Genomic DNA, 23,998 nt, shown 5'->3' on the forward strand with positions numbered 1-23,998 from the left:
ATAAAACTAGCTGTGCCTGCTTATAAAAGACCAGGGCAGCTGGGTTTGGTGAGCTAGGCGTTCCTTCTTAGAAGGAGTGGGCAAGGAGGACCAACAGACCCTCAGGCCTCCTCTAGCCAGTTGTATATGATTCTGTGGCATTGTGGGTTTTGGAAGGAGATAGTGAATGTAGATGGCAGAAGACTAGGGAGGGAGGACCTCAACTACACAGCAATGAGGAAGTCATCACACATACGGGTGAAGGCTCTCCCTCCCCAGAGTCACCTTTTACTGATGGTCTGTAAGTAAGTCAAATAAACTCATTTGTTCCCCAGAATGAACTTTGATCAAATTGAGCTTTGGCTTGTCATTGGGACCTTAAGAGGGGAGAATAGACGTTGCTTGGTCCCCTTCCTAGGGAGAACATTCCCCACAGATGGTAAGTTTATTTGTTAATGTTATTGTGTCTTGTGGTATGAAGAAAGAAAGCTGGTAAGTAAATGTGTTAGGAGGGAGTAAAAACTTTTAGCAAATAAGGATTTTTGTATGAAGGGTAAAATGATAGATAGTTACAGAGTTGCCGGGGGCAGGGGAGCTAACTTATCAAGTTATGAAAGTCTGAGTAATTTGTTTAAGGTATGTAAAAGGTAAGACTGATAGATGATAATGTGATATTAAAATTTCTAAGGTCAAAATTTGCTATGATATCCAGCATCTGCTCACATCAATGGAGCTACTAGTCTGCTCTTGGAAATTACATGCACTTGTGTAAAGAACAAAACGCATGTCTGATCAATGTTTATTAAGAAGTGTTTTGTTTTGTTTTACACAAGCTTTATCAAAATTTTATACTGTAGTTATGCTGGGAACAAGCAAAAGGAACTTATTCTAAGTACTACCATTTTGTTTCCAGACTCCATTTAATCATAGAGAGAAACTAAGCTCAAAGCCCCAGGCCCTAGGAGAACTGGGGACTTCCCAATAGCTCAACAGCTTCTGTTGTAAGGAAACAGTTGTCTGAGTCCAGCCATCTTAGGGACAACGTCTCCATCTTACTGGCAGGGTCAAACTAAATTCATATTCCCAGGCCCAGGAACCTACTCCTATCCTGATTGATGGTAACTCCCTTGCTTAACCCGCTATGTCAAAATATGACTGGGCAATGTTACAGTCAACTCTGTTACCCCCAGCTTTATGGTCATCTTTTAAACATGCTGTACAACGTTCCTTCAAGGTCACAGTTCAATTCCCAAGTCTGTTGTGCAGCCTTGATGGATCAATAGTGGCTTGATTATAATAAATTTTTACCATCTGCATTGACTTGGTGTTTGAGTTATGTTGGATCTAAGTGGATCCAATATTTGTACCTGACTTCCTAGATGTCCAATAACCATATTTGTAGGTTATACATTGTGCTCTGAGGAATGAAAGGGAAAACATTTCCCCACTTCCCTTCCAAGGTCATCTAGATTTGAGGTGATTTTGGGACAGCTCTTGAAACATTCTGTATTGTGGAACATCTTCTGTTTTCTTGTTCAGAGGGGATGAGGAGATTCCATCTAGTAGACTGTAACCAGTATTCTGTCTCAAAGAAGCAGGGTCAACACAGATAAAAATTCCTCTTAGGTTTTCTATTGCAACAAACGAACGAACAAAAATGACCAAAAGCAAGTTAGGAAGGAAAGGGATTACTCCATTTTATAGCTTGTGGTCATCATCTAGGGAAGTCTGTGCAGGAACCTGGGGCCAGGCACTGAAGCTGAGGCCATGGAGGAGTGCTGCTTGCTGACTGGCTCAAGTACAGACACCACGCCATATTTGGCACAGCTACTGCAATTGGAGTCACTGCTAGGTCAAATGTTCAATAACTGGCTGTCATTCTCCATGGGCCATCTGTCTTCTTTACAGGCCAGACAGGAGAATTAAAGGGAGGTGGGGTAGGGACTGCCACCCCTTCATCTTTCAAGTCCTTAATGGTGGCAAGTGATTGACTTGAGACCTTTCTTCATGTCATTTTGATTTGTAGACGCTATTTTATCATCAAGGCCCAAAAGATATGAAAGGATTTAGAACACTGATGATAACACACTAGACTCTCCCTGTCTGGTGATCTACTGTTAAGGGATTTTCTGATCAGCTTTGTGCCGGAATTGCCTCTTTTCTCTAGGAGTGGGTGGGGAGAAGGGAGTGGGACACCTGGCCTGATTTTTGCCTCCTGAACACTGCAGTTAAAAGCATGCACCACCATGACAGGGCTGGTGAGTTTTATGGGAAAGTCAATGTTTTCATGTCTAGATTCTCACAAACTGCATGATCGCCTCTGGGAATGTAGCTCTAGGAACTTAAAAAACAAGAATAAGCAAACTAGCAGAAAACACAAACAACTAAACCCTGTTAGCACATATCACAGGGAACTCATGCTTCCGCCTTATCAGACGTCTAGTCTTTTAGAATATATTTACATTGTAGTCGTGATTTACTTCTTGTTTTGTTGTTATGTAATATAAGTGAAATATATGTTCAAGAAGAATAGGTGACCGTCAACTAGTGTAGAAATGCATCTGGCTTACGTCTTCACCGTTTTCCTCATTGGTTCCAGAAGTATTTTGGATACTGTCCATAGTTCCTGAGTTAGGGGTGGAGCATCAGGAGCCCCTTCCTACTCTGTGCTAGAATGTTGCCTGGTTTGATTTTGTGCAGGTCTCATGAAGGCAACCGCAGCTGTTTGAGCTCATGAGTGCAGCCTTCCTAGCATATCCAAGAGGCATGGTTTCTCTCTGGTCCTCCCAAACCTCTAATTCTTTACACTCTTTTCCCTCCCTTTTCTATAATGGTTCCTCAGTCTTGGGGAGGAGGGTTTGGTATAATTTTCAAGGAAGAATCGGGAGCGAATATGATCAAAATCCTTGTATGAAATTCTCAAAGAATGTTTTAAAGTATTTTCTTGAATTTACGTGTTTGTGCATAGGAAATTAGTTGTAAATCTACTAGACCTGATGGAGCACTATAAAGCAGAAGAAAAAATAGGGAAGAAAAGACATCTGTAAGCGGATTGTGGAACAATTTTGGTGAACTCAAGTGAAGGAAACTTAGAGTGTCAAACAGCATATCACAGTATAATACATTTATGATGCAAGAAAGGAGGGAGATAAGAATACTTAGAGATTGGCCGAGAGCAGCACGTTCAGTTGTGAAGTAGGGCATGGATAAGAACAGGATGGAGGGCCACTCTCTGAGGATTGGGATGGAAGAGTAGAAATGACAAAACTAAAAGCAAAGGGAAAGAAATGAAGATAATTTTAGTTATGGGAAACAGTGTGCCACAATGAAGGGATAAAAAAGAAGCATCAAATCAAATCAAAACAAAGCACAATCCCTAGAGCAAGGCGAGAACTACAAATAAATCCTCTTAAAAAAAAAATCAATTCTTCAAAATTTGTTTTCTGTTGCTATATGAAAAAGACCACCTCAGAGCTATTTTAGGTATAGAATATCACAGATCACACAAGTAGATATATAGATGTCATTTCACAAAGTGTTCTCAGTGTGGAAGTGTAGAACACAGGATCAAGATGATGATTGGGGGAAAGAAAGAATACTATGGACATATATTATCTGAAAATAAATAAATAAAAATTAAAAAAGAGATGGGAAGTGATGAAAGAAACTTGTGGGAACAGATTAGAATAGAAAATACTTTGAACTCATGATTATGTCAATGTGTGCTAGTAAGGGTGTATGTGTGCATGTGTTCATGTGTGCCTGCATTTATTGTGTATGTATACAAACCTTTCACAGCCCTTTTCATTAAAAGATCATAGAAATAAAAACACCTCAGAAACAATAAGCACACCTATATTGGGTATTGGTTTTTAATATTACAGATCAATCAGGGATCCTCTCTGAGAAATAAGTGACTTCAGGCCTTAGCATAGATCCAACTGAGCCTGGAGGAACTTGTTATGCACAATTACATAAATGAAGAGCTGTGCCTCTTGCCTCTAATGGAATATGCCAGATGCAGACCGCTGACCGTGAAGGGATGCTGCAATCGAGCCATCGCCACATGGCACCTACCACAGTAAACGTAGTCCAGGTGGGAACTACCAGTAGATGCCAAATATGAATGACAAATTTCATGGAATACATTTTGGTGGCCTAAAAGTGTCTTCCCTTAGGCTGCTTATTAGTTGCAAGGAGAGAGCTCTGCTCTTGTACTGGCTAACTGACTGACTGACTGACTGGGTCATGGTGATTGGAACCAGCGTAGTCACCAGGGGAGAATCTTTAGAGCCCGGATTCCCAGGGATGGAATCGCACTTGAGGGTTATTTCCTCTCTATTATTCTTCACAAACCTAGGTCCCCATCATGACTGTGATACGTCTACTCCTGCTGAGGTGTGACGTGGATGAGGTTTGCACTGAAGAAGGGTGTGCGTGTTTCACATGGCGTTCTTCAGGGCCTGCAGAGCATGAACCTAGTTTGGAGGTGGAAAATATCACACAGAGCCCAATTTAGTAGTGGCCCATGTCCTTGCCTTTTAAGTGTTTTCATTTGTATGGATGTTGTGCCTCTGTCTGTGCCCTATGTTTATGACCAAGTGGTTGGCATCAGGTATCCTGGAACTGGAGGTGCAGACGCTTAACCCCAGCTTCTGGAAGAGCAGTCAGTGCTCTTAGGGGCTGAGCCAAATTCCCAGCTCACCGTCCACTTTCTTAAGTAAGCAGTGATTCTGCCCTTCAAAATGTGAATATCATGAGATATACAAAGAGTTGCTTTGGGTATGCTCAGGCTGGAGGGTGCTAAAGCACTACACACAGAGACTGGATACCCTATGAGAATATATAGGGGGACGTAATCCCCCTCAGGAACAGTCATAGGGGAGGGGAATAATGGGAAAATGGGGGGGGGGGAGGAATGGGAGGATACAAGGGATGGGATAAACATTGAGATGTAACAAGAATAAATTAATAAAAAAAAATAAATAAATAAAGCACTACACACAGCTCCTATTCAAGCCTGCCTCCTGCCCTCTGCCCCCTGCCCCCTGCTATGAAGAGAGAAATGCCACAACTGCATCAACCAACAACCTTGAATGCAAGTGAATGATTAAAACAAACAATCCTATATATGTACATATATACATAAAGTGATACAGACAGACTCCCACCAAACTCTTCAGTAGTGGCATTTCTAGGTAGCTTAGTACATGGGAAGGCATAATGTTTGGGCCCTTCCGACGAGGATGGGATTCGAACCCACGCGTGCAGAGCACAATGGATTAGCAGTCCATCGCCTTAACCACTCGGCCACCTCGTCTCCCGCAGTGCACTGTAGCTTTGCCTTCATCCTAAGGTCTTTTTGTGATAGCTGTGATCTCTACTGTGGTACCAGCTTTCGACGTGAAAGACTACTTAAGGAATTTTCATATGTAATCATTTCTTGCTCCGAAAAGGACCATTTCTTATTTTGATGATCCCATCGTAGTACCTGTGCATCTCCATTCTCAATCCTCTTCGTTTCTCGGTATTACACTTGCTTTCCACTCACAGTGAAAATCGTTGTGCCGTCCTTGAGCTGCCTGTTATCTAAAATATATGTGCTAACCTTCCCCAAGCTCCCGACCTACGTGCCTTAGGTCTCGACCAGCTACTGGGATCTCCTTAGGCCTTATGGGTTTTTTTTTTTAACCTGAGGATAGCATTTGTTTATTTTCCACGAACCCTTTTCCTCTTCCACAACGTAGTCTAAATCTGCCGAGCAATTTTATGCCAAACTTTTTTTTACACTTAAAGGCCTATTGCAATATAAGATACTTCTATAAACTGTTCTGATTTTTTTTCCTTAGCTATGTTCAGTAACCTGTATTTTAGTCCTGCTTTTTCTGGCTCGAATTGTCTTTATAGTTTAAGGACAACAGATACTTATTATATACCAAAAGGGAGCTTGCATTGAAAACACATTCTTTACTAGAAGGATTGAGGGTAATATTTTTCCTCACCAGTTCATGTGTCTACGTATGAAAATGTATTGAAAACTCAATGGGAGCTAACAGCAAACGCAGTGGTCATATATGGTTATGAGTAAATTTAGATCTTACAAGAGGTGAATTTATTAAGAAAATTCCCTAAATTTAGTAAACGGTGGTGAACAGATTTGCAGTTATATAAACTAGGACAGGGTTAACCAATATTTTAAACAAAAATCAAACTTCTTACAAGTCCAAGTTAATGAAAAATCTAGATACACAATTCCTACGATATATGTACATTGCCTGTCGTTGAATGTGTGGTGTTATTTATTGAAAGAAAATCAATCTCCTTCCTCCTCGGTGAAATGTGGTAAAACAGCCTCTGACACTGGAGAGTGCAAACACGCTATTTCCCACTATTATATTTTGTCCTAAAAAGAGTGTAGGCTATGAGCTGTGAGACTGAATGTTAAGTGGCCTTGCAATTATGAGCAGCCAGCGTGTGGTTCCCTGAAGAAGACCTGCTTGTGAGCGCGCACACTGCCGGACTCGCTGAGACGGTCAGCCAGCCGAAGAAGGGCATGAAACAGCATGAGAAGTGAATACGGTCACAGTACACTGTGTACAAGTAAGAAATTGACAAACAGAAATAAAAACCCAAAACTTTAAAGAAAGATGTTTCAAGAAAAGCAAGGGTGACTTTGGGGAAGCCTGGGGCAGACTCTGGTCTGGGCTCCAGAGCTCAGATCCAGTCTTCCTGTCCCCTGCCAAACTCTTGCATGCTTGCTAAGGCCTGTACTTTAGCGGAGATGTAACACAAGTCCTCCCACCCCACCCCACCCCACCCCACCCCTCGCTCACACGACGTAACCGCCATCCCTATGACACCCTTCCCCATCTCTATTTCCGTGACCAGTGCTAGAGCAAATGGGTCAAGCTTGGATCTTTCTCTACCCACTTGCGACTGTGGCCAACCGTGTCCTCCTACTTTATCTGTTATTCCTGCACGCAAGGAGCAGAGACAGGAGCATTAGAAGTTACAGGCCATCCAGCCGCAAGACACCCAGGTGTGTGTATTTCTTGTGGAGACTTGTAGCTTTCTCCTGCGATTACTTCTTGAGGCTTCTTCCTTTTCTCCCTCTAAGAAACAAACAAGAATAAAGATAGCTTACCAACAAAGGCATTTAGCTTTACTAAGGCGGGATTATTAGGAATTAATTTTGGAGTATCAGTTTAAGTGAGAAGAAAACTAACTGAGGTCCCACCGAGATTTGAACTCGGATCGCTGGATTCAGAGTCCAGAGTGCTAACCATTACACCATGGAACCACTTAGGAAGTAACATGTGTCTAGTTTCTTCCAGGACTTCTATTTGAACAGGGGGGAGGGAAAAAAAAAAAAAAGCTTTTGTTTTCTATTTTTATGCCTTCTTTTTCTTCTTTTATCTTTTTATTAAGACAGAAGCCAGCTCTGTAGCCCAAGGTGGCTTCAAACTCATGATAACTCTCCTATCTCAACCAGCACGGGGCTTCTTTCTCCTCTCACGACATTGACCCAACACCTATTTTAACAGAAAAATTTGATTTCAAAGGTAGGAACCCTGCTCCGCACCCACCCATGGCCAAGGCTTCCTACCAAGTGGTTTGGGAATCGGAGCGCTGGGAACACAGGTGAAACTGCTGAACAAGGCAGAGCTCCTCCAGCGTGTGTTTTGTGGTTGCCTTACCCCAAGACTCATCACCCAGGTGAACCGGGCGCGAGAATCTATATGACAGACGAGGAGAGTTGAATCTGAAACCTAATGTCCATCTCTAAGAGTTGTGGACAAATCTGACGTTTTTAAGAACACATTATGGGGGAAATATTTTTCCAAGTTCATAGTAATGGGCTGAAACATTGGTGTTTAAAACACTGAAATAAACGTGCCAGACTCAAGGAGGGTCGGTGCAGCCCTGTGATTGGCAGGCTTCAGGGAACTGAACGTGAGGAGACCTCAGACCTCCCAAAGACCGCCGTTGCCTCAGGAATCCCTTCTCACTGGCTCACTTAGGACGCCTGGTTTTGACGCTAGCGCATTCACAGAACGAGGTTTCTCAGGTGGGTTGCAGTGAGTATCGCCGCTTCCCCGTCTCATTTTGCATGCTCCTGCCAGCATTAACCGGCCCGAGTGCAATACTTGTAACACGATTTTTATAAAGAATCTTGAGTAAATTTGTTGTTCAAGAGAGTTCAAAGACGCTCTTCATATGGTTCGCCTGGGCTCGGTTCTCCTCAGTGAGAATCCGCCTCCGAGCCAAGACCTGATTTTAAGTCTAACTCAGGGGATTAAACTAGGGGGAATTCTAGGAGAGCATTCCCAGGTTCCCTTCTGAGAGCAATACTGTGAATTCTAAACCCTATGCTGTAAACGTCGCACAGAGGGAGAGCACCTGGGCTGCCTGGTTCTGAGTGAATGAGGAAACATGCTAGGAACCGCCTCTCTCATTCTGCTTTAGGATACACTGTTGGAAATAAATACTTCTAAGTGTAAGCTCAGAGAAGTGCTTATGTCTTACTTTCTATTTAAAATGTCGTTGCTGGCGCTGGGTGAGGGCTCTGTTACGCCCACATCTCGAGATCCCCAGAGACCACTCAGGAGCCACTTCCCACGCAAGGGGCACAAGGGTTACTTATTCAAGCCCAGAGCCATGGATTGGATTGGGAACGAGAGCACAGGACTTAGGAGAGAGAGAGAGAGAGAGAGAGAGAGAGAGAGAGAGAGGAGAAGAGAGAGAGAGAGAGAGAGAGAGAGAGAGAGAGAGAGAGAGAGAGAGAGAGGAGGTTTTAGACAAAGAAATGGTTTTTTTTTTTTGTTTGTTTTTGTTTTACAGTATATGATTGGATGACATTTAAACAGACAGACATGTCTGTGCCTGATTGGCGGTTGATATGTGCCAGACCATTTGGGGTCAGTTTGACCAGCAGAAAGTAAATTTGGACTCTGGGTGGTTTCCCAAAGAGCTGATTGGTTGTTGCTAGGTGAGCATCTAAGGACTGTAAGGTCAGGTTCATTTGTGGCTGAGGTAACCTGGTGCAGGGACTTTTACCCAGACCTGGAGGTATAGACATTTTTTTTCCCCCTTAGAGCATAAACATTGGCTCTTAGTCATCTTGACCTCATCCAGGGAGTTCTTTCTGGGCTAGACTTGGAGGTCTTTTGTGATACAATGGAGTCTGGTAGCCTTTTAACAGAACGAAGTTAGTCAGATTCCACATTCTCTTAAAAATGGAGTTTCCTTTTCATAGTGGGGTTACCCAGGCTTCACATCTCCTGCCCCTTCTCATGTCAACCTTTGATTTTATGGCTTATGTCTAGTATACAATGTGCTGCTTTGTGCCTTCAAAACCCTAAGATTGACAGTTTTGGCATGATGTAAAGTCTATCATATAAGGAGCACAAAACATGACTGGGAGAAATTAGAACTAAGGGCCCATTTGTCCCTTATGCCAGAGAGGCCTTTTTGACATAGCATTTCAGCCTATTAGGTGGGATAATGGATGGCGGACTCTCTTTTGCAACTTCTTCTAGCTAACATTAGGATGTTCTTATCAGGAGCCCAGGAAGGATGAAAAGCTTGTCAAAGGCTAGGTAATGGGGCACTTATCAGAAGCATCTGTTTAGCCCATTTAGTTGAAGAGACAAGGAACAGTCATATCTATGGGACTGGTTTACATCAGCTTCCAGCAGGGCCAGATCTCAGCGGCTTGTGATCTACAGGTGGTCTCTGGACGGAGTCTGATAGCCAGGTAAAAATCTGCTGAGACAAATATAGACTAGGGACAGAAGTTAAAACTGTGTTCATAAGACAGCCAGAGTAGGTTTATGTCTTTGAGACCCAGTAAAAGTATGACCATTTTTCTCTCAGTCCAGAAGCCTTGGGGCTTGATTGGACAGACTTGTTTTTAAAATCTTGATCTTGTGACTAATTAATAAGCAGCCAGTGCATACACTCACACCCACACAAGCAGATACATAAAAATTGTTTTTAAGTGTCACTACTAAACCAGGCATGATGGTGCCCATCAGTAATCCTGGCCCTGAGGAGTGAAATAGGGATTCAAGGTGAGTTTAAAGCTGCACATTGAGCTTCAAAATAGATAGATAGATAGACAGACAGACAGACAGACAGATAGTTATCATTAACAAAGGAGAAAACATGAGAATTTAAAACCATTTCACATGGGACCACATCTCTCAACAACCACTTGCCCTCTGCTAGAGAGTCCCTGACTTCTTGTTAGGAGCTAGGCAGCTGACCTCCTTGTTTCGAAAAGAGACATTTCAGAGTTGGTTTAAAGTGTTTAGGTTCAGCATGTGTTGTCTCTCCCTCTCTCCTGAAAATCTCCCATCAAATGCAAAGTATTTGTTTTTTTTTTTCCAAAGGTTTATGGAACACACCAATATTATGTTCAAATAAAACCTTTTGGAAGGGATGTTTTTTGTGAAAAAGATGCCCTTGTCTCCACCTGCTTTTGAATGGAGGAGTTGTTGAGTCAGGGGAACATGCCGTCTGCCACACCATAAGAACATGGCACCCTGCTGCAGTTTCTTTGTTCACAAAAAAGAATTTTTTGTTCGTACAGGGTTCTCCAGCACTTTTCTTTTTAAACTAGAAAATGATCACAGTGACTGAGCCTCTTTTAGGCACTGAAGTCAGACATAGGAAAATCTGTGAGCCACAAGTGAGGACACGTCTGGGAGACATTTTCTTTCCTAATAGTTGTCCAGAAATTTGAGGCTGCTTTCCAGGAGGCATCAAAATTTCCTCTATCCTTTCTTCTTTTGGGGTTTCTGAGCATAGGACATCCTGGGACCTCTGTCTTGCAGGAACCAGAAAATGATGGGGTAGGCTGGACTTCAAAACCAGAAACTGTCCATCACTGTCTCCAAAGAGAATGACAATGCTAACAGACATGTGCCCCTCTCCTCACCTATCAGACAATTGAGATGATGCTCCTGAAATCTCTTGCTGGGAGAAGGAAAAAAAATGTTGGTGGCCTGGTACCAGCCAGAAATGGATATTGTCTTCCCCGAAAGAGATTCCACACAGGTCTGAGAATTTATGAGGACCACAAGAGACTGGAGTCAGCGACAGTGATGATGATGGCTAGTGGGAATAGTGACCCGTGGGTAGGAACAGTCCTCAACTGTTTAATTGTGCACACTTCACTGTTTTGTTTAAAGCTGACTCTCTGGGGTAAAGGTGTGTAGTGCAAACTCTGGGGCCCCACAACATGGAAGAGAAGAACTGGCTGAAGAGAGTTTTCCTCTGACACCTACCCCACCACACACTAATAAATAAATGAATTAAATTAAATAAATGAAGCTGAGGCCCACGTCAGGTCATGCACTATGCACCTGGTGCTGGGAGAGGATGGGGAGCAGCGCACTGAACCTCTGTTTCTCTTACAAATGTGGTCAAGTTAAAGAAATCTCCTTTGTACAATTTTCACTGTCCTAGTTTAAATGATCCAGGCTGACTTGTGAGGGTTTCCAGGACCCAGGCTGCCATCCTAGATGATCAGTATTAGGGTCCATTCTGTGACTGGCAGTGTTTAGGGGCTAAACACTGTTAGCCTTGGAGGCTGTCTACCAAGCAAAGTAAGGCCTGGGAGTTTGGAGGGGAAGGTCAAAATAAATGGTTGCCTGGTAGATTTAAAAGAAGCAAGGATTCTAAAACTTTATCTTAAAATGGCACAGTAAAGAGACCCATAGACATAGGCCACTCACAAAGTGGAAACATGTCTGACTGGATCGGAAAATTCTAGGTTAGATCCTGACCGCCTTGGGTATGTTTTTAACACAGCCACAGGTATGCCTTTCTTCAAATTTGACTTTTGCTTTAATGGATACTGATGAGAATTCCAAGGTCTTTCAATTACTATGAAACGGACCCTCCATATAGACCCCTCTCCTTGCCCATGTGACAAATATTCTTAGCTGGAATGAGACTTCAGAGGCATCGGAGGCAATCTAAGACATTTAATTTCAGATCACCTCCGATGTGAAGAGGATTTTTATACCCATAGATGGTTTTAGTTTTAAATAAAAGATGCTTTGAAGAAAACATAAGAGGAAAAGGAAACGACGTGAGTCTGTAAGCATCTTCAATATTTTTCAACATTTTTAGACAAGGACCCTGAGATTCGCATCAGAAAGTGACAAGATTAGAGCCCAGCAACCAGTGCTATTCAGGTCAGACCATGACAGACTCTCAGGGTGCCCACACTCAGCCCACAGTGGGAACCCTCTGAGGAAGCAGAAGTGCATGCATGCAGTGTGTCCTGGAAGATCCTGCTCTAGTGAGCTAAAGGCTGGCAAGAGCTGGGCACAGGCTGAGGTGCCCTTTAAACAAGAAGCCCAATCTTCCCTTGAATTTTAGATTTGTGGTTATTTTCCTGTGCCCACTCAACCCAACAGTGTTTTAGAGTCCCCGAAGTTCAAATTTTCCCCCAAGTAACATTCTCCCTCTTGGAACAAGAGCTGGGAACAGACAGCTATGTAGGGCAGAGCACCCCAAATGGGAGTACTCCCTGCTTAATGAAAACCAGGGGGAAGAGGATTAGAAAAACTTACTGATCTTAAATTTTCTTTCCAAATCAGCCCTGAAATCAGCCTCCTTTCTCAAGTCGTGCAAGCCTACAAGGTAAAGAAAAGACATTTCTTTTCTTTTTAAAAAAGATTTTATTTATTTTATGTATGAGTGCTCCATCTGCATATACACCTGCATGCCAGAAAAGGGCATGAGATTCCAGTGTAGTTGGTTGTGAGCCACCAGGTAGTTGCTGGGGGATTGAACTTAGGATCCTGGAAGAGGAGACAGGGCTCTTTCAAGCTAAGCCATCTCTCTAGCCCCAGAAAAGACATTTCTATGAGAGTCTTTGTTCTGTGGATTTCGCTGAGGAGCCAAAGGCCAGCTGAGGTCATTCACTTTGGGGAAACAGGCACTATGAACTCTGTACATCTTTATAATTTTTTTCTTTGACAGGAGTCATATTTGAATTTTTGTGATTAATAGACATGAACAGCATTTGTGTCTGACTTGAATAGCCAATGCCGTGTTCTGTTCCTCCTGGGGTTTTTGTGTTATTTCTGCCCATGTTGTATATTTAGTGCAAATAGAGCACTTAAAATAATATAGGCTTCAACCAACCCAGAGGTGAGCCTTCAGCAAAAGTCCTTTCAGAGAGCATTTTCTTTTTATTGTATATCTGAGATCAAAACACAAAGACAAAGGTAAAAGAATAATAAAGTTAGTCTATAGAAAACACATGTAAACCAGGAAGAAAGTGGAAAGAAAAGCAGAAATGGATTGGTGGGCTGCACTGTACACATAACTAAGTCAAAGTCACCAATAACAATGTGAGGATCCCAGATTATATAGTAGTCAATTAAAAGCAGGGGAATCGCACAATCAAGGCAATGCTAGAACAATTAAAAACCTTCCTAAGTAGCAAGAAAGAATTTTTATTTCAACTTAATGAATTTAATGAAATAGTTTTATTTATTCTTTGACAATTTCATACGTGTAAACAACAAATCTTGACTACCTTAACCAACCTCTCCTACTCTCCCCAAGCTTCTAGAACACACCATCCTCTCCCTTTCAAATCCCCTTTCGGTTTCATCGTTGTTGTTAATAACATAATCTGGCTAGCACCGCATGTTGGAATTTTGACTGATCTTTCTGAGTTGACTTTGTGCGGGTAACTACGCCTGCAGTGAGGTCATAGGTGCATTGGCCACACCATGTCTTGAAGTACATATATCTATTTATTTATTGTTTGTGTGTATGTATGTGCATGCTATGGAGCACAAATGAAGGTCAGAGGAAAGGATTTGGGGTACACAGGTTCTCTTTCTTCCTTTTGTGTCCTGGAGCTCAAACTCAGGCTTTTAGGCCTGGTGACAAGTGCCCTGAACCTCTGAGCTACCTTGTCAATCCAAAATAAATTTTATGAGAAAAGAAAACACATTATATTAAAAATTACAACAGCCAAGCATGATAACCTGTGTGGACTTTGGTGGGATGAAGGATGCTGGTTGGGATTGCTTCCTAAGCCAGGTTTTATGATTTGAATTTCATTTCCTTTGTAAATAAAGGGACTACTGGGTCATCTAATTTTTGAGGCTTGTCTTCTCGTTCATACTGTTTTCTATCAATATATATATAGTAGTTTACCTTCCACACAATAATGTGTCTGACTCCCTTTTCTCTGCACCTTCACCAACACTTGCTTTCTCTTGCACTTTTGGTAACAATGGCCATCTAACAGGTGTGCCTGCTGCCTCCTCCAGTTTTGCTCTGCTTTCTCTGGTGATTAGTGATAGTGAGAATGGTTTCATATACCTGTTGGCCACTCATATGCTTCCTTTGGAAAAATGTTTAGTGGGGTCTCTGTCTGACAGCGAGTTGTTGTTGTTGTTGTTGTTGTTATTATTATTATTAGTATTAGTAGTAGTGTTAGTATTTTCCATTGTGGAGTCCAAGCTGGTGGTCAACTCACCGTTCTCCTGCCTCAGCTTCCTGAGTGCTGGAATCACAGATGTGTATCACCACACCCAGCTTTGCCCATTTTACTATTACTTTTGTTATTGAACTGAGTGACTTCCTGGTATTTTTATATTAGCCCATGTTCTGACATGTGACTAGTATATGCTTTTTCCCAAGCCCCAGAAAGCCTTTTCATTTTGTTGTTTCCTTTGCTGTGCAGAAGTCTTTTAGTTGGTGTGGTTTCATTTAATTCTTATTTTTGCAAGTCTGGGACCATGACAGCCTCTAAAAGAGTAGGTAGGAAAAGGAGAAAGTGATATGCTTGAGATTCTTAAATTTTTAAAAAACATTTGATATGATACCCAAAATAGCACTGCTAAGAGACTATTACTTTAACACCCTCCAGTGGGGTGAGCCCTCTCCAAAAGCTCTGAGAATGCTTGAGGGGAGAAGATAGATCAACACCAAACCCATCCAGGTGTCAGACTCAAAGGAACTTTGCAGAAGGTATTCGGAGGCACACCCAGCAGAGCAGGAGGTAAACCCCAAGAATGAGGATTCTGCAGGAAGGGCCGGATTCTCTTTTTTGGGAGGGCAACATGACTCTTAAAAGATGATAAGCATATGCCATGTGTGAGACCAGCACACATATCTGAATGGAAAGCGTGACAGACCTGGTGAGGAACTGTGCTTAGAGGCTGATAAAGGACCAGGGTAGGTCCTGCAAATAGAACTCAAGTTAGCCCTAACTGGTAAAACTTGTCCTCTGTTTGAGCTTCCTCAAAGATCTCTCCCTCTTTCCTGACATGCTCTTTAGAAGCTCTCCCTTTCCCAACTCGCTCCTTCCTACAACTGGTGGCAGCTGCTCAGAGGTGTGAGCTGTGATACAACTTAGGAAACTAGCTTTGGGACCAACTCCTCAGAAGGAGACTTAGAAAACCAGGGTGGTGAGCCAGAACTCAAGACATTTCGGGCAGAAAGCTACAAGTACTGGAGAATGACATTTGAGTGTAGAGAGAGGGAGGGAGTGAAGACAGGAAAAGGAAGACTAAAAGAGGGCCAGAGGAAGAGAAGTGCTGTGCAGACATCCCCTCCCAATCGAAGCACACAGAATTGAAAGAGACTACATTAGCATCTTTTCTTTTCCTGCTACTGTGACTAAATAACTCACAAGAAACATTTAAGGAAGGAAGGGTTTGCCTTGGTGGGCTCACAGTAGGGGATACAGTGCACCCCAGGGGCAGTCTTATGGTGGTAGGGGCATGAGACAGCTGGGCACATCATACCCTCAGTTAGGAAGCAGAGAGAAGTGAATGTTGGTGCTTATAGTTTTCCTTTTTATTCAGCTGGGACCTCAGGGATGGGTTGTTAGCATCATTTCAGGCATGGCTTTCCTCTTCCAAAGAGGGTTTCCATGGTGATTCTAAATCCAGGTAAGCTGACAATGAAGGTTGACAACCACAGACTAAGACCCAGGAGAGACAGGATGTGGAGGTCATGTGCAGAAGCAAGAGGGCAGGGTTTAAGCCAGATTCTGATCTGGGAGAAGGTGGCCCCAGCATGGAGGACCACTCTTCCCTGATGTTTACCATTCAGAATATCAATACCAACAAAGGACAGTGATCATTTGCCTACATTTGCACCAATCTGTGACAGAGCACTTGTAGTTGGCAATGACAATGGCTGGATAACAAGCATGCAGATCAGGCACTGAATCTCAAGTCTAGAAACTTCCTCCTTCCAAACCACCTGCTTTTGTACAGTGAAGAAAAATGCCAGGATGCAGTTACCACAATGGCGCTGGTGAAGAACTGGGTTTAGATCCTGCATCTATTCTAGTTGTTCTTTATATCCTTGAGCCAGACCTGTAGCTGCTGGAAGATTCTCTGTGAAGAGGTAGGGAGCATTCTGGAAGTCAGAACTCACATCGGTAAAAGAAGGGCCATTCAAACAAGTATGTAAATGAGACTACAAAATACTCAGAGCCTTTTCTCTTACCTGACGTCCCAGGCAGAGGCTGGGAGGGTCTGAAGGCCTCATAGGTGCCATATCAAAGCAGTGGGAGGCAGTAGGAATGAGAAGAGCTGGCTCAGAGGGCCCCAAGTTCTGTGTTACACTCAGTACATGCCAGGGATCTGTGTCTCCTGGAAAGAAAGGAGAGGATGATGTTGAGCTGGGCCTACAGAGTTGTGTAGCTAGGTTCTGGTGGCATACTTACCATTAACGAACAGTACTCGGGTGGCTCCAGGGGTCTGGCCACCATAATAGGAGTTTGTCTGGGTCACAGCCTGGGCAACAGAGGCAGGTAAGAGACCAAACACTTGTTCACATAGATCAAGCTGGAAGGGCAGTGCTGGGAGCTGGGAAAAAGGACACTGAGGACTCTCACAGGTGACATCTGTGGAAAGAGAGTTCCTTTAAGTGTGAAAACTACATATAGACAGCCCCTGCTCTCGTTCAATAATAATGTATAGAACATCCCACACTAGTGGCCTCCATGAGCTCACTGTTCTACCAAATAGAGCCCACATATCCCAGATCATGACATCCCAAAGGGACTAGGGTGGTGATGGAAAAGGACAGGAGGACTACTGTGAGTTTAAGGTAAGTCTGGTCTGCATGACAAAACTCTGTCCCTCCACCCCCAAATAAAAGCTTAACTCTGGAGTAGCATGACCAGATTAGAGGAATGGTACAGGATGCCTGTATTCATAGATACACAAAACTCCCACTACTTTTATACATGTGATGTTTGAATTTGTATCTGCATCATTTTTGTCTGTTTGTTTTCTGCAGTTCATATTTAACTGGTCATCCTGTATTTTGTCCAGTGATTTCAACCATGGATCACTGAAATACAATCCCATATTTAGGAAGATTTCTCTGGTTATAGCGTAGATGTCACACTGCACAGGTGAAGTGCAGGCATAGAGACGCAGAGGCTTGGGATCCAGGCAGCAGCGTGTAAGGCCCCTCGCAGGACCACAGGGTAAAAAGGAGAGAAGGGCAATGTAATTCCCATCAGAACACCAATACAATTCTTTACAGACCTTGAAAGAGAAAGTCTAAACTTCGTGTGGAAAAACAAAAAACCAAGAAGAGCTAAAAACAATCTTATGAGCTGGAGAGATGGCTCAGAGGTTAAGAGCACTGACTGCTCTTCCAGAGGTTCTGAGTTCAATTCCTGGCAACCACATGGTGGCTCACAACCATTTATAAGGTGATCTGATGCCCTCTTCTGGCCTGATGCAGGTAGAATACTGTATACATAATAAACAAACAAACAAACAAATAAATAACACTCTTATACAAGAAGCAGAGACAGGGAAGACTGAAAATTTGTCCAGGTGGCAGGGTGGGCAAGACTCAGGGCTGGACAGGACATCTGGACAGTAGGAAGGAGGAATCAAGATAAAGTTTCTAGCCCAGGGACTGAGCAAGGCTGGAGATATTCTGGGATACAATACAGAAAGCATCAGGAAAGAGGAAATCACTCATGTTGAGGCTTGAATGTGAGCATTTACTCTCTCCAGCTAAGACACCTTTGGGGTTACACAGACCTCAGAATCTGTTCAGTTGTGACCATGAGTTCAAACTATCTGTAAGATGCTTTGGTTTGGGGGTTAGTCGGGTCACTCACAGAAGCCAAACTCAGTGCACGTCTGGTACAACCACTGCCGGTCCCCCACGCCAGACACTTGAGGCTCAGTGTTTCTCAGATGTGCCACTGTCTCTGCTCGGGAAAAGCTTAAGCACTTCTGGCCCATGCTGCGCAAGACGATCTAGAGGACAATATGTATACACATATATAGGTACATACATACATAGCCACATTGCTCTTTTCCTAGCAAGCCTATAGTAGGATTACAGATCAGGAGTGAGGAGAAAGGGTGAGTTCCTGAGGTTTTTCTGGGTGTCAGAAGTCAGTGGGATTCTACCCGAGGAGGTCCCAATAACTTAATGTCCAAGGTCTGATCATTAAGCTACATCCCAGGCAAAAGTTAATCGTTCTACCTGTTTGCTCTTCTGTAAGTGAGATAAAATAGTGCCCATCGCCTGAGAAATCAATGAATTAAGTTTTGTGTGCTGTTCTTAAAGAACTTGGTCCAGATTAGATCAGGAAAAGTGATGGCGGAATCGTAGCTGTAGAATGGGACTGGGGGTACCCCTAGAACTCTGATCCCGGAGCTCCCCACCCTTCAGTGTTAAATACTATTGTGCATTTGCTGTCTTCCAGACACTGCTGCTGCCAAGACCACATAACAAGATAGAAGAGCTAATAATCATGGTCTCTAACATTTGTATACTGTGTGTTTAGCACTTGACTGCTTAATAAGGTAATTTTACTATCAGCCTGGTGACACATGCAAGGCTTATTTTACAGATAAGAAATTTAAGGCTAAGAGGAGGGAGGCTGAGGTGGAAGCATAGCTTTGGTATGGAGCATAGCTTTGGTAAGATAGCTTCTGACTTGAGCACTCGTCCCGGTGGCTTACCTGCACCGCCTGGCGCAGCCCATGGTAGGGCGTGGAGTGACTGCGGTTGCCCTGGTTCCCAAGGAAGAGTCCACAGAGCTGGCGCACGCTTAGTGGCGTTCCTGCCTGCCCGTTGTACTGCACGGTGCCTCCCACCAGCGCCTGCAACGCCCCCAGCAGCTCCGCCTGATCTTCAGTAAGGTCCAGGGACCCGCAGGCGCCCAGTTCCTCTCTCAGCACAGCCTGAGACGCCTGGCCTGCGCGCAGCAGCCGCTCCACCTCCGCGAAAGCTGCGGAGGCCGCCCCCAGGCACTTGGGAAACCAAGACGCGACGTTTGCGGGGTTCTTGATTTTTCTCTTCCTTGGAACCGCATCCTCTTGGGGCGGTTCCTATCCCCGGGCCCTGTCCTCTGTAAATTTTCTTTTCCAGTCTCCCGCATCTTCTTTAAATTTCTACCTTCACTCATGCAGACCAGACTGGAGCTTGCTTTGAGGTACCCGGCCCTCGACGACTTCTGCCCCTAAACCACCACGCCCTTTATCGGCCCCGCCCTCTGCTTTACCCTTTCCATCCCTCCTCTCCCCACTGCCTTGGGCCCCCTTCCGACAAGGCACCTCCTCTTTGGACGCTTTGCCCGGTTTTCAGTTCCAGCAGCTTCAAAAACCTGACTGCATGCCTGGGCTAAGGCCTTCCGTGACCCTTCTGCCCTAAGGCTGCTACACATTCTGGCCAGGTTTTCCAGAACTTTTCCCATCCCCCGCCTCCTTCCTCCGCACTCTAGGCCCCGCCTACCTCCTGTGATCCGCCTATGGCAACTTGCGTCAGGCTTCTGGCCACTACCTGCGGCGTGTGGGAAGTACCTTGGGAAAGTGCAGCTTTTATCATTGGCCTCCCTTCCCACCCCTCTAAGGCTGACCTCTTACCAGGTTGTAGGCAGAGAAGTCCACTACGGCCCTCACCGGTGCGGAAGAGGCAACCGCAGCGAAGACTAGGTGGGGGAACTACGAAAGGAGGGGCGTCAGTCTGGAACAAGTAGGGGTGCCCGCGCCTGGAGTCCCTCTCTGTCCCCAGTGACAGGCATGGGTACGGAGGGGCGTGGGAGTGCGCCCCCTACCCCTGCACCCGACCCTGTAGGCTGACCACCCCGTCTTCTCCCACCCCAAAAGTTTTGGGACCTTCAGCCGGGCCCAGGTCGCCAGCGAGCCAGCATAGGAGCCCCCGAAGCAGATCCAAGGGCTGGAGGCAGACACATTGAGAAGGCGGGAAAGCGCCTGGCGGGCAGAGGCCACGTCAGCCAACCTGCAAAGGAGCAAAAGTCGAACACTACAACCTCTGGGTGCCGCTGTGCAGACAGGTACCAAAACCTAAGTAGGCCTCAAGGTTCCTTCCGATGGCTCTAGCTGCCTAGGCCAATGGAGAAAGCCCACCCAGTTTAGGTGAGAACTGAAAAGTGCCCTAGCGCGTTAGATTAAAAACTTAAGAAAAACTAAGACAAGCCAAAGGCAATCATGGAGGCCGCCCCAGAAGAAGAAGGGCTCTAGGCAGGATGGGCTAAGGAACTAGGGACTGGGAGAAACCCAAAGAGGAAGGAGAAATATACTGGGGTCTTTCTTTTCCAGAGCTTTTCTGAGGTGGTTCTCAGTCACTGTCTTGTAGCTGCCATTCGAAGTCAATTGAGTTTCCGCATAAAATTGAGGGGGGGAGGCATAGAGAGATGGAAATAAGACAGGAACAGTCAGACAGACCGATAGAGGGAAGGAGGCACCAAGTTGAAAAGGAAGAGATAAGCCTGATTGAAAGCATAAAAGCAGGTGAAAGGCTGGAAAAAGATGGTTGGGATTAGTAACAGAAGTGAGGTGCACAGAAGGAGAGAGAGACATACAAACACCTGGGAGAAGGAAGGCCAGGCTCCTTGAACAGGGAAGAGTTCTGGAACTTGAAATAGTATGTGTCAGTGTAGCAAGAATTGGAATAGCTGAGCTACACTGTGAATGTGAGCTAACTGGTCAACCTTGTGGCTCCTATAGACTTCTAAGCAAAAGGGAGATGTAAGGAAAGACAGGATTCCTATTTTCTAGGTAGACGTCAAGGGCAGCCACAGAGGCCGCGGCTATAATGTAGCTAAGAAATTCTGGTGGTCTGAAATAGTAGTCCATGGTGAGAGCTTTAATATTCTTTGGACAGAAAGACAAGAATGGAAGTCAGGAGAAAGACAGATATAGGGAGAGATGGAGTTAGAGATGACAGGAGAAGAAAAGGGGAAGCCAGAGAGAATAGTGGGCAGGGGCAGAGACACCCACACACCATTCGAGCCCTAGACTTCCAAACACCTTCCTTATCCCCCACTCACGCATGGCGGCTGGACAAGTAGCAAAGCTGGGCCGTGTCCAGGCCCCCAGCGGGCATACTCAGACCGTAGAATCTGTGCTCCAGGCTTATCACCAGGGCCCCCCAGGCAGGGGCCAGCGCTGCAGGATGCCCTGTGAAGAGCACATGGCCGAGAGGTGGATGTGAGTTGAGTATAATAAAGCTATTGGCGCTTCTCAGGTCTCACAATATCTATCTGCGGCTCCCCTTCCTGTTTAACACCAGCTCCCCAAACCTCGCTTCTTACCTGCCATCACTGAGCCAGGCCCAAGGCTGCCCTCACCTCCTACGTGCAGAAACACTGGTGCATTTGGGCCAGTTCTGTGTTGATCATTCACCCAGTACCGCTAGGAGTGGGGATGAGTGAGGGAAAATGACAATGAATGTCTTGACTCCCTTCCTCCCTCCCTCCAGCCTTTTCTCCAAGAATTCAGGCATCTGCTTAGTGTTGTCTTGGTGGGGCCTGTCTAGAGCACAGAAACTAGAAAAGTAGATTTGGGGGCCCTGGGGTGCAGAGGTAGGCACTCCAGTTACTGCCTAGCTTACGGTGCTTTTGCACACCACTCAATAAAATATTTTCCTTAAAAAAAAAAAAGGTAGATGTTTTTATTTGTGTTTTTACTCTTAAATCCTCAGGACAGAAGGAAGTGGCTGGTACATGGTAGGCATCTGCTATTTTGTGAAACAGTGGGTGTAGAATAAGTAGTGACTAGATTTAGGAAGAGTGGAGCAACCTCTGGAGATTATCTGCAGAGGAGGCAATGAAATGGGGTAAATTTATTTATTCCTTCTTGTGGTTTTTGAACACCTGTTGTCACTACTGATCTCAAGGCTAATTTGAATTTCTGCTACATGTTAAATGGTTTTTTTTTTCCCCCTTGAGATAGTCTATGTCACAGCACTGGCCTCAAATTCAGCACGCGGCCCAGGATGACTTTGTGCTCCAGAGTCTCCTGTCTTCACCTCTCAAATTGTGGCATTATAGGTGCACAGGATATAGTGGAAAGCAGGGGGTGAGGTGGGGCACACAGAGGAGGTATAGAGTAAGCTGACTGACAGGAGAGTACAGTGGATAGTGGCCTCCTCTACTATCCTCACCTGCAGGAAGGTCCGTCTGTCTGATGCGTTGAAGGGATCCAGTGGTTGCTCTAACCACCCTTGTTTGGGGACCACCACAGGACCCAGGCTTTGGCTTAGGCTAGAGCTCTCCTGAAACTTCTGAATGTGTTCTCTCAGGCGCCTGAGAAGCAAGGCTGTGAAACAGGAAGGCACGGAGTTAGGCTGGCCTCTGGAGGGCTCCCTATGTAGCCTTCAACCCGCCTTACCCGCCTTACCCATCTTACCCGAAGCTGACAGCTCACAGAGGGAGACCAGAAGCAGGAAACTCAACCATGGAGCCCTGGCTGCCATCCCTTCCAGTACTCGGTGGGAAGAAGGGATCCAGGCACTCTACCTTCTCCATCACTGAAAACCTTTAATACGGCCCCAGGGCTGGCCTCTGTCTTTCACGCCAAGCTCTTGTTTCTTTTGGGATGCCTCTCCTGGCAAGTTAGGCGTCTATAGTAACCACCAAAGCATACTCAGACGCCAGAGTCTGTAGAGGCTGGCTGACTTGGCAATACTCTCTGCACCTGGCTTTCTTTTCCTCAGGCCCCTCCATCTCAGTTTCCTCCTTGCCACAGTCAGCCTTTCCCCTGTGGACTTCCTACTCCCCATCCTTGCTTTACCCTCTCCCAGTTTCTTCCCTCAGGTTCTCCCTTCCTGTTACCTTCCTCTCTGCCTCTCAGCATATCTTTGGTTGTTCCAACACTCAGACTTCATTTGGTTCTTTGGTCCCAAATTTTTACCTTATTTGCTTTCCAGCCTTCTTAGATCACCTTCACCACTCTCTTGGACCTACAATCCTACCCCTCTTTCCTTAAGACTCCTTTATAGCGTATGAAGGCGTATGCTGCCTCAGAATTCTTACCAGTGTTTGTCCTTTCTGTGAGTTGCTATTTCCTCATAACTCCATGGGTTTGCTCCCTTAATCTTTAATGTTCAGAAAGAGCTAAGGTCATTTTTTTTTCAAAGACAAAATGAGCTGGACTGTGGTTCAGTTGGTAGAATGCTTGCCTAGCATGCACAGCACACTGGGTTCATTCTCCAGCACCAAATTAGCCAGGTGTGGTGATGCATTCGAGACTGGGACGCTGGTGGTCACATCACTCAGGAGGTGGAGCTGAGGAGAAGTTCAGGCATCTTCAGCTACTGCCATGTAGCAAGTTGGAAGGCAGTGTGGGGTGTGAGAGAAAAATGTTAATTGCCAAAGGTATGGTCCTTCTTCTCTCTCTCTCTCTCTCTCTCTCTCTCTCTCTCTCTCTCTCTCTCTCTCTCTCTCTCTCTCTCTCTCCAGCTTGAGGTTTTATTCCTTTTCAGGCATTATAATGTGGGTTCCTTTCTCTAGGAGGCTGGGCTGAGAATCTGGTTGCAGATTTTTTTTTTGTTTTGGAGGGGGGATTGGCCTTCTGGAGGCTAGCTGAGGAAGGCTCTGTGCTGAGAACCGGTCACCAGGAAGGCCTCCACAGTGAGGGAGCTTTCCGGGCAGATCCACTAGCTTGAGGATCAAGGTGGCTGCTCTCTTAGCCAGGACTGAGACTGTGTCCCTTGGGGCGGGGGTAGGGGTGCGTGT

The 23,998-nt window shown here is 45.0% G+C and overlaps 1 protein-coding gene and 2 non-coding genes across 3 annotated transcripts; all 3 read right to left on the reverse strand.

Moving 5' to 3' along the window:
* Positions 1-5,217: 5,217 nt before the first annotated feature.
* On the reverse strand, positions 5,218-5,299 carry Trnas-gcu (transfer RNA serine (anticodon GCU)). The gene has a single exon. It is a non-coding gene; the product is annotated as a tRNA-Ser (tRNA).
* Positions 5,300-7,207: 1,908 nt separating this feature from the next.
* Trnaq-cug (transfer RNA glutamine (anticodon CUG)) lies at positions 7,208-7,279 on the reverse strand. The gene has a single exon. It is a non-coding gene; the product is annotated as a tRNA-Gln (tRNA).
* Positions 7,280-16,452: 9,173 nt separating this feature from the next.
* Prss16 (serine protease 16) lies at positions 16,453-22,665 on the reverse strand. The gene is made up of 11 exons (XM_051143198.1): positions 22,653-22,665; positions 22,426-22,580; positions 21,575-21,674; positions 21,311-21,440; positions 20,136-20,259; positions 19,884-19,961; positions 19,753-19,800; positions 18,981-19,271; positions 18,125-18,266; positions 16,703-16,882; positions 16,453-16,628 (listed from the first exon to the last, which is right to left on the reverse strand). The coding sequence occupies exons 1-11, from the start codon at positions 22,663-22,665 to the stop codon at positions 16,453-16,455; spliced, it is 1,437 nt and encodes a 478-aa protein (XP_050999155.1).
* Positions 22,666-23,998: the final 1,333 nt, after the last annotated feature.

The sequence above is a fragment of the Acomys russatus genome, chromosome 3 (assembly GCF_903995435.1).
Source record: "Acomys russatus chromosome 3, mAcoRus1.1, whole genome shotgun sequence".
Taxonomy (NCBI): domain Eukaryota; kingdom Metazoa; phylum Chordata; class Mammalia; order Rodentia; family Muridae; genus Acomys; species Acomys russatus.

Bases quoted from the DNA above. Each gene is read 5' to 3' on its own strand.
- Prss16 (XM_051143198.1), bottom strand. The intron at 21,441-21,574 runs GTAAGAAGCGAG...TGCTCTTCACAG, and splicing joins GCCTGGCTCAGTGATGGCAG to GGCATCCTGCAGCGCTGGCC. The intron at 16,629-16,702 runs GTAAGTATGCCA...CTTTCTTTCCAG, and splicing joins CCGAGTACTGTTCGTTAATG to GAGACACAGATCCCTGGCAT.